The 11,046-nt window shown below is 38.1% G+C and overlaps 1 protein-coding gene across 1 annotated transcript in view; it reads right to left on the bottom strand.

Annotated features, from left to right (window-relative positions):
• Positions 1-7,516: 7,516 nt before the first annotated feature.
• Positions 7,517-11,046, bottom strand: part of FBXL17 (F-box and leucine rich repeat protein 17) — a 537,807-nt gene continuing 534,277 nt past the window's right edge. The window contains exon 9 of the mRNA XM_008014095.3: positions 7,517-9,983. Coding sequence (XP_008012286.1) covers positions 9,843-9,983 — 141 coding nt within the window. The 3' untranslated portion in view covers positions 7,517-9,842. The remainder of the gene's footprint in view (positions 9,984-11,046) is intronic.

The following is an 11,046-nucleotide window of genomic DNA, read 5'->3' as shown; positions in this document are numbered from 1 at the left end:
AGGGGTGTATGAGGAAAGAATTTCCAGAGAGGGCCAGTGATGTTCCCTTTCTGACCTGAGTGGTGCTTGCACGGTGTTTGCTTCTTAATCATTTTACAACTGTGGTGCACATATGTGTTAACTATTTTCTCTGTGTCACATTTCACGATATGTTTTACGACATCACTGAGCATTCTACATAATTCATTTAATACTCCCTGCCAGCACCAGCTCTTTCTCTCCCCAGTTCTTTGTTTGAAGATCACACCCAGGTGCATCATTCACTGTAAGAGACATGAAGATTCTAATCACTCATTTTCTTAGTCTCTTTGGTTAATTTCAAGAATGAAGTAGGACTGAGAAGAAATGGGAACAGTAACATTCAACAGCGGCTACAGAGTAGGGAAGTGGACTAAACATCCATTAGTACAAATTTATTCTAAGACAAGTATGTTTCCTATTTACAGTTTACTTTAGAGCAAATTAACTCATCTAAATTATCTAATAATCAGAGTGCCAGTAGCTTAATTTTCACATTAAGCATAATTATTTAAGTTATCTACAAGTGTTTTTCCCAGTATTTGCCTCTCTACATCCATGAATTCTATATTGTAATCCAATTTTGATTTGAAATTGAAAAAACACTTTAATAAAAGCTTTATTTAAAATCAGTTATCAAGATTTCTCTTTTTCCACTTAGTAAATGATTCAGTTGCAAGATGTAGACAAGCCTGTAATCCCAGCACTTTGGGAGGCCGAGACGGGCGGATCACGAGGTCAGGAGATCGAGACCATCCTGGCTAACACGGTGAAACCCCGTCTCTACTAAAAAATACAAAAAACTAGCCAGGCGAGGTGGCGGGCGCCTGTAGTCCCAGCTACTCGGGAGGCTGAGGCAGGAGAATGGCGTAAACCTGGGAGGCGGAGCTTGCAGTGAGCTGAGAACTGGCCACTGCACTCCACCCTGGGCGACAGAGCAAGACTCCGTCTCAAAATAAAAAAAAAAAAAAAAAAAAAAAAAAAAAGAATCCAGTAGAATCACGGTTGTCAACAAAATCAAGCTTGCTAAGCTTTCTCCATTCATTTCAGCATTATTTATAAAGCTTGCCATTGTCAGTAGCTACTAGGCCCATCAAGGCAGCATCTATTTATGAGACTGTTCTTTTTAAAAATCTTTTATTTAATGACTAATTTTTTATTTTCCATTATGTTAACCACAGAGGGCCGAATAGACTGCATTCGGTAGGCGGTGTTCGTGGTGGGATGGAGCATGGACACGTGAGCACGTGCACACACACCCCCCAAGCCACATCATTGGAAGATTTCAGTCTACAGAAATGAACTCAGTGAGTGCCCACTAGCCTGGTTTAGCCAAATATCCTCAGGCCACTTGACATTGACGCCTCTCATCTCTAGATCTTTCAAGTAATGCCAAACTGTGGGGAAAAAATTCGAGAAATGCATGACTGTCTCTTCCATCGTGTGGTGAATAAAAGAGCTGAATCAAATAATGCCTGCCCTTTCAAATGCTTCTGTTTTCTGTTGGGCTGTTGGCATCCACACATAGTTTTATTAGTCAAGGAAAATCATAGGAAACGGGATGCTTTGAAGGACTAGTTCTTAGATGATTTTAGTTTTCTAAAGTTTATTTCCTGGAGATGATTGCATTTCAGGGATTGAGGAAGCCTCTCTAACTGCATTTATACCTACTAAATAGCTCATGAAACTAGAATGAATTTTTATAAGTGTTATGCTCCAATAATATCCACCAACAGTAGTATGGGCAAATAAATTGTGATATACTAATATAATAAAAGGAATAAGCTTGACCCTAACTGAATTTCCGTTTCAACTCTAGATTATCACATTATCAGATGAGTCTCTGTATTCTTCGAAGACGTTTTGATACCAGAGTTATTGGCATAATTAAAAATGAAGTGATAATGAAAGGGCCCCTCACTGCTTTACAAAACCTGTATAGTGGTCCTTTGATTTCTATGGTAATAACATGACAGATATGCCACACGAATTCTCACGGCTGTCTCGGCACAACATGAACAGCTGTTCCACTTAGAATTGCAATGAGGGTCAGCTGAAAACCAGGAACTTACACAGTGCTATGCACCCAGCACAGGAGAAGGGTGAGGCTACTGGGTTCTCCCATCTCTGCCACCTGCTTAAATATGGAATTCTGTAAGCTCTGCCTCATGCAGAGATAACCTCCACAACCAAATAGGTGGGCAAACTTGTGTCTTGGTTTATCAACTCTTGATGGTCAATCAATTTAAATAAGATATAACACATTTTCAATTTGAAATTTTAATAATGGGTGCAAAATAATTTGTTACATATTTAAATATGTTTCGTGTAATGTAATGTTACATATGTTTAACTTAAAATATGTTTTATATTAATAAAACAAATACTGGTAAAGCCACCCTTCAATTTATGAAATAGAACTTACGAATTTGGTCGAAGCCTTTTTTGTACTCCTAGAATCCCAGCCCACTCCCTGTCCTCCCATAGATAACAACTACTCTGAAATTTTGCAATTGTTCTTTCTTTTTCATTTTTTCTAAATTCACTTGCATCCCTAAATAGCATATTATTTAATTGTGTTGGTTTTGAACTTTATGCAATGATGTACCACTTTCTGCATTCGTCTAGGACTCGCCCTCTTTATTCAATTGTTTCTGAGATTCACACATATTGAGATATGTTGTTGTAATGCATTCATTTTTACTACTTTGCTTAATTGAATTAAATATGTAAAAGTTCCTGGTTTTACTGTGATAAACAATGCTGCTATGCATATTTTGGTACACGTCTCTTGGTTCACATGTGTTAATGTTTCTCTAGGGTATATACCTATGAAGGGAATTGCTGTATGTGCATGATTACCTTTTTAAGATAATGCCAAACTCTTTTCCAATTTCCACAGCAATGTGTAAGTGTTCTCATTGTTCTACATCTTTGCCAAAACTTAATCATGCAAGACTCACTTTTTGCCAGTTTTTTGGGCATAAACTTTGTATCTTTTAATTTGCATTTATCTAAATACAAATGAGTTTGCGTTTGTTCTTCTATACCAATTTAAGAAAAAGCTTGTTGAGTTTGATTTTAAAAAACCTTAATAGGATTTTGTTTGGAATTGCATTATATTAATAGATTAATTAGCGGAGAATTATCAGGTTAAGAACTGTGAAAGGTTTGAGATTTTACTCTACTTGCAAATTCACATCAGTCCGTTAGTTTCAGGGATTTTGGCAGAAGACACTAGACTCTTGAATCAGAGACAAAGGACTTTATTACCCACAGCAATGGCAGTAGTCAGAGTATCACCATTTTCCTGAAATGCTGATTCTGAAGGTTCTGAAGCTGCAATTCCCACAGGAAATGTGAAGAGGGTGGGTGACCCCTGTGTCTATACTGGGTTGTGGTACAGGAGAGGAACACTGAGCATAGGAAACAAGCATTTTATATGTAACAGCAGGTATGTTTACCCTCTGCTCTAGAGGGAGACACTATCCCTGTCTTTGAAGGCCATTTACCATAAGAACATCTTTGAAAAGATAATCCAGAGCAAAGGCAGCACGTAAGTAAGCAACCTCTGCTTGAAAGATGTGCAGAAATGCAAGATGCCTATGGAGATTTGTCTCTCAACATGACATCCGTAGAATATTAAGACTTCCTTTCCGTGAAGATGTTTGCTGTCTACATTTTTTTCTGTCTTTAATATAGTTTTGTAATTGACTCATAAAAGGAATGCTACTTTGTGTATTTGTTGCTTTTGTAAAAAGTATTTTTTGAAATTACATTTTTCTACTTCATGATTGGTATATAGAAATGTAAATAGGTATTATATTTGAACATTACATCAACTAACTTTTAAATCCTCTTAATTCTATATTCTAGATTCTTTTGGGGTTTTGCTTGTCTATGTCTGTTATGTCTATATTCTTGTCAGCTGTATATAATTCAGTTTGTCCTTTCCATTATGGCTCCTACCCTTTTATTTTGATATTTCTGTGCTGGCTTAGCGCCCTGATTACCATGTTAAATAGAAGTTATAATAGTAGTAAACATTCTTTTTTTGATACAAGGTCTTGCTCTACTGCCCAGGCTGGAGTGCAATGGTGTGATCATAGCTCAGTGTAGCCATGAATTCCCGGATCCAAGCAATCCTCTTGCTTCAGCCTCCTGAATAGCTAGGACAGGAGGTGTCATGCCCAGCAACTTTAAAAATTTTTAGGGACAGGTCTCACTATGCTGCCCAGGCTGGTCTTAAACTCCTGGCCTCAAGTGGTCCTCCCACCTCGGCCTTTCTTTAAGTATCTGTTCATTTTGGTAGTTTCATTTTTCTTATACATGTTAAACACCTTTTTAATACAATACATTTATTTTGTAGTATGTATCTGAAAATGTAATATTGAAGTCTTTGAGGATGTGGATCTATTTGTTGTTTCTACTGACTTGTCCTGCTAATCCTGGGTTACATCTTTTTTTTTTCCTCTGTAATTTTAGATTGTGGGTTTATATTTGCTGGCATGCTATCTCTGGGGTTTCTTTTGAGGCCTGGGTTGAGGGTACCTTTTTCCAGGGATGTTTTTTATTTGCTTTTGTCAGACACTGAGAACTACTGATATGAATCTTCTTAAAAATACAATGATCAGCAACATAAACTAAGTAAACAGTGTAGATTCAGTTACTAACTCCATCTGTTTTGTGTGTGTGTGTGTGTGTGTGTGTGTGTGTGTGTGTGTTTGAGACAGGGTCTTGCTCTGTCACCCACATTGGAGTGCAGTGGTGTAATTATGGCTTACTGCAGCCTCGCCTTCCTAGGCTCAAGTGATCCTCCCACTTCAGCCTCTCAAGTAGCTGGGATTATAGGCATGTACCACTATGCCCAGTTAATTTTTTTTTTTATAGTTTTTTTTTAGTTTTTGTAGAGATGGAGTCTTGCCACGTTGGCCAGGCTGTTCTCGAACTCCTGGGCTCAAGCAGTCCTCCTGCCTCAGCTTTCCAAAGTGCTGGGATTACAAGCATGGGCCACTACACTTGGCTTAAAACCATTTGAATGTTGTTAGCCAGTAGCTGTTAATTTGCAGGGAGCCCTTTCAAAAAATCCATGAATAGCCCAGGCTGAGAATGGTTACTTTCCTCACTATCTGCCTCTTCAATTTTTTGATTTATTATAGTTCACTGTTTTCAAAAGGGTAGAGCCTTTCAGGGATCCAGGCTTTCTGTGAGGTAGACTCTAATATGACTCTCAATTATTCACTGGCCCTAATGTTTCCACAAGTTCTCTAGGCTATCATGATCAATATAGTCCCATATTCTGATTGTCTCCAGGCTTGTCTGGATAGAGATAAAAGTTTAGCTCATGCATCAGAGTCACCTGAAGGATTTGCACACAGATTTTGGGACCTTACTCTCTGAGTTTCTGATTTAGTAGGTCTCACGTAGGGCCCAATAATTTGTATGTCTAAGTTCCCAGGCGATGCTAATGTGATTGATCTGGGGGCTGTACTTGAGAACCACCTCTCTGGACTAGGTTGGTTGGCAAATTTTATTTTTTCCTTTTTCTTTCTTTCTTTCTTTTTTTTTTTTTTTTTTTTTTGAGATGGAGTCTCGCTCTGTCTCCCAGGCTGGAGTGCAGTGGCGCCATCTCGGCTCACTGCAAGCTCCGCCTCCCGGGTTCACGCCACTCTCCCGCCTCAGCCTCCGGGGTAGCTGGGACTACAGGCGCCCACCACCACGCCCGGCTAGTTTTTTGTATTTTTTAGTAGAGACGGGGTTTCACCATGTTAGCCAGGATGGTCTCGATCTCCTGACCTCGTGATCCGCCCGTCTCGGCCTCCCAAAGTGCTGGGATTACAGGCGTGAGCCACCGCGCCCCGCCAAGAAGGTTTTAAAAAAATATGTTAATGAACATTTTTAGATGTTACACAGCAGAAAATCTTTCAGGATCTCCTTTCCACTATATTATTATAAGTGGAAGTCCTGCATTTTAAATTTCTAGGGAGAACTCCTCTTGTTTGAATAACTTAGGGCAAGACTTTTCTAGCAGATCTGATTTTCCCTACAAGTCCAATCTCTTTAGTAAGCCAAAAAACGTTTATGATTTGCCCTTGTTTTCTTCCAGGAACCTTCTCCACCTGCTGCCTCTATATAACATACATTCCTATTAAACTCAGTCACCTCAAGGGCCCTGCTCTTTCTGTTCTATCTCATTTCCTCATGCCTTTGCACATACTTTTCCATTTTCCAGGTTGTCTTCCATTCCTTCCCCCAAGCAAGGCTGGTAAATTCCCGCTATTTATCTAGCCTTCATGAAAAGCTCCTCCTCTGTGAAGCTCTCCCTTCCCAATGCTGCTGCATGGCCCTAGATGCACTCCCCATAATTATTCCCATCATTATATCTATTGTTCTCCACTGTTATTGCTAGTGCCCCAGAATGTCCCCTTGTTAGGCTGTAACTTGAGAGTGGGAGTTTCATTTATCTTTAAATTTCCAGTGCCTATATTTGTCACTCAATAAATGTCTTACGTATTTATTTACTTTGGAAAAATATAATACATGGCTATATAAATGATGACTGTTTAGGAAATGCGATTTTAAACAACTCACTTGATATGGTTTGGCTGTGTCCCCATCCAAATCTCATCTTGAACTGCAGTTCCCATAAGCCCCAGCTGTGGTGGGAGGGACCAGTGGAAGGCAATGGAATCGTGGGCGTGGTTTCCCCCGTGCCATTCTTGTGTATTGAGCAAGTTCTCATGAGATCCGATGGTTTTATAAGGGGCTTCTCCCTTTGCTTGGTTCTCATTCTTCGCTCTCCTGCCACCTTGTGAAAAAGGACTTGTTTCCTTCCCCTTCTGCCACGATTTTAAGTTTTCTGTGAGTCAATTAAACCTCTTTCCTTTATAAATTACTCAGGTGTGTCCTTATAGCAATGTGCGAACAGACTAATACACACTTATTTAAATGCTTGAGGTTTTAATCTTATCTTTATAATCACCCGCCCAATTAGAACCTCCTAAACTCAGTCTCGTTTATTATTCTGGGTTAGTCAAACCTACGTAAGTCTGTAGAGAAACACACAAAAGCACAGACCGCTGCATGCATCATACCCAACCAGCATCAGGGCAGTCATTTATTGTCTCTAAAATAAAACAAAAGACACAGTGTTTTGTTTCTCTTTTATTGCAACCCATTGCAAGGTCAAAGATTCACGGAAATATAGAAACTACAAACCGGGTGAATTTTCTTTATCCACTCAAAAAGACATTAAAGACAAAGGACCAGAATTTTCCACTACAGCAATATATTTCATAGTCTTTATTCTGAAAATACTGTTGACATTTTGGAGAGAATAAAAAGCCCTGCATTAAACGTATTCACATGTATTTATGACATTCTAAGCAAAAAAAAAAAGAAACTCTATATTGCCCAGAAAAATTATTTTAAGCCTCATTTCAAAGCATCTAATGAGAACACATTCAATAACCATCACAGGATCACTCAAGGTGATGCCTTTTTCTGGCTTTTTTTTTTTTTTTTTTTTTTTGAGATTAATGCTTTGAGGCTGGATATGGTATTTCTATGGAGTTCTACAAATGTATCAAAGCAGTTTTCCAGATTATGTTGCATCAGGCTTTCTGGATTAGTCAACATTTTAGAGAATAAGTGCAAGTCCCCACCCCACCCCACCCCGCAAGCTAAAGCATGTTATAGTGCTGTACTTTAGATGCAAACAATGCAACGTTTAAAAAATCAATTATACACTCTGAAACCATTTGACAACCAAACTGTAACACTCCAAAGGTTATTACAACTTTGAACTGAAATGGTACCATCTATATCATAGATGGCTCTCCCTTCTTTTGTCTTTTTTAACTATTTAAAATATAGTATGACATATATAAAAATTAAACTTCTGCATATTCCCTCAAGCTACTATTACTATACATACTGTCTTATAAATTAGTTTTGGATTAAAAATCAGTTAAAATATTGTGAAATAAGCTATTTCAGTGGTGGGGAAGTAGATATGAAAATGATGTAGTTCAATGTGTAAGAAGAAATACAGTTTATTAATGTTAAACAGCTTTTTTCTTACACAAATTTTATTCCCTTCAAATTAAATTAGAAACTCCTTTAGTGACGGGGAGAATACGCATGGTGCTTACTGACTAGATTTCCTAACTGATTGGGATTAAAACAAAAATGCCACATCAGAAACATGTTGACATAATCAAAGGAAACAGTTATTTACAAAAAAAGAGAATCATTAGAAATCAGTAAATGGCATTCAAATGTAAAGCTATCTTTTGCTTCTTACAGCTAATGTCATGTTAGCAATGTGAGACTTAAAGAAAGTGAAACTCAAACCTCAGTGTATCTGTTAAAGACCAAATAACAGTTATATTCACTCAGGGAAAAATAAATAGCAAATTCACAAGTTAGGGTTTTGTTTCTAGTTCTACTGTGAAAGATAATCACTCTTTAGCTTAAAAAGGCTCCCTGATGTCCTCATTATAAATCTAGACACAGGAACAGTTATTTGAGCCTGAGTCCCTATTATGAATTAATTGTAAAGCTGTGTTAAATCAAAACATATATTCATTTACTGATAGGTCTTGTCTTAACTGAACCTGGCAATCTTTAATTAAACAAAGAAATGCTTATTTCTGACAAGTGTAAACAGAATTTCAATGAACAGATTTTCTAATTTTCCTTCTTAACTCATATATTAGCTAGCAATAGATCTTTGCAGTAGCACGAGAACTAGTCCAAAATGACAACATGCACATATCCAAAAAACCTGTTCAAAAACCCAAAGCAAAGCAAAAAAAGCAACAACAGTAGAAAGATTGTCTACTTATATCTCACTCATGAATCTTCTATTAATGTGACTACCCTCTCGTATCTCAGAAATACACTTTAATAATTACCAAAATTAAGAAAATAATGAAACAATCTGTACTTTTTAAAATAATTGCACACCATTAATTACATTGGTGGCTTCAATGCTAAGATTAGTTTCAAATATCATTAAAATATATCCTGACCAGTTACTATCCAGGAAATAAAAGCTAACACAATGTTAACGTAAAACCAACTAAAATATTTAGTGCTCAACAGAATGCATTTGTAGAATAATGTATAATTAATTTTTGTGAGCTGGCCAGGGGAGTTCAGATTGTTGCCTCCATATAACAAATTTAGAAAAGGCTTTATTTTTTCTAGTCTCCAAGTCACCTACCAGATAGCAAGTTGGCCACCTGAGGATACATGGAGTTAGGCAGTGCCACAGTGGATAACATGCTACCTTGGTGGCCTGGAAGAAGGCTTCTCTGTCAGGAAATGATCTGGAGTAGATGTGCACACATGTGTGAGTATGTGAGAGTGTAAGTGCCTGTATGTGTAACATCACTTCTATTGTAGTCATCATCAGCAGAAGTGCACAATTCATCCCATGTAAAAAGAAGGCCTTCTTATTTGGACTTCTCCAAGTGGCAGCAATTAGAAGCTCAAAATAATACATCCAATTTTTTGACTCTATATTAAAAAAACTTTTTTTTTTTTTTTTTTTTTAAAGAGAAAGAAGCCTTTGAAGTTAAAAACTAAAAAGTTTGTGGCTTTCATAATCTTTAATTTCTAAGAAAAAAAGCCAGCTCACTTGGGAACAAATGACAACTGCACTTTTGGTATGCAGTATGCAAACAAGACACAAATACACATACTTGAACACATACAGACAGGCGACAGTTAAAACCCTTCCGAGAGATCAGCCCCCAAATGTACAATTCTCCTCTGCTCTGCTGAATGATGCCAGTGGACGAGGCGGGGCAGGAGCGTTAGGAGGAGGCGGCAGACATGTTGGGGGTCCAGCCCATCTGATAGGCTCTCTCCAAGGTCCTCTTGCAGTCCTGCAGGACGGTGCTGAAGGTGATGTGGGGGTACTGCTGCACCAGCTGTTCCACCGTCACTTCGTTGACCTGCAAACAAAGAAGAGCCATCATCACGCACAGAGACCAACACCATGCCGCTGCCCACGCTCACTGATGTGCTGCGGCTGACTCACGGTGGCACAAGGAGCCCTGGCTTTGTTCCTCCTAGCGATGTGAGGAAGGATTTTGTGAGAAGATACGTGTCCCCTTTCATCTGACCTTTCTGATCTCCCAGTAACACACCTGCCCTTAGGGATTTTTAAAAGACATAATATCAAGAAATCAAAAGTGTTTTCTAGAAGCATAGATGACTGTGATTTGTCAAGATCTTAACCATGTCCATTGAAAATCCAGTGCTTGGGAGGTGAAGAAGCAGTAAGATAGCTAATGTGCACTTGACTTCATCATCAACCCAACAGCCTTCTTAGGACAAAAATTGTGGAAAGCCGGAGAGGATACACAGGATTCCAGACAGCAGTGTTGGGGAAGATGTTTATTTTTCTTCCCTTTAAATGTTAAGGTACGGCAAACTTCAAGTTCCTTTGTGAAAAGGGCTGAAATGTGAGGAATCAATAATTAAAACATACATGGCTGGCAGGTCAGAGATGGCCCCAATAGACCTTAACCATCAAAGATACCACCTTGATTCTTGATTAGACAAGGCAATCAGACAGGCCTAATTAAAACTAACACCTTTACAATTGCTGTGCTGTGAAGGGATTAATTTGTCAATTATTTTTAAGCTGATTGCAGTTCATATCACAGAAGTAGACAGTTTTCTTCATCCTTTAGATAAATAAATGATTAACCTAAGAACCACAACTTTTAGGTAGCTTTATTTAAAATCTTTATTGAACACTTGAGCATTTTCAAATACATCAATATTTCATTTATACTGAGTAAGCTAGTCTGAAAGAAGGTACTTGTGATACACATTTTTGAGCATACCTCTTGATGTCCATTATTGGAAAAGATCAGGATCACTAGGAAACACCTAAAACAACATCAAACCCTTGCTGTTTGCTTTGAAAGCCTGCTTAGAAGTATGATGATCATCAAATTCAGTTATCTGCACTTTTCTGAAATAGCATGATGTTTTCTAAGTGATCTA

Source organism: Chlorocebus sabaeus, chromosome 23 (genome assembly GCF_047675955.1).
Source record: "Chlorocebus sabaeus isolate Y175 chromosome 23, mChlSab1.0.hap1, whole genome shotgun sequence".
Lineage (NCBI taxonomy): Eukaryota > Metazoa > Chordata > Mammalia > Primates > Cercopithecidae > Chlorocebus > Chlorocebus sabaeus.
Note: the sequence above shows the minus strand (reverse complement) of the source record. Positions and strands in the feature narration are given on the sequence as shown.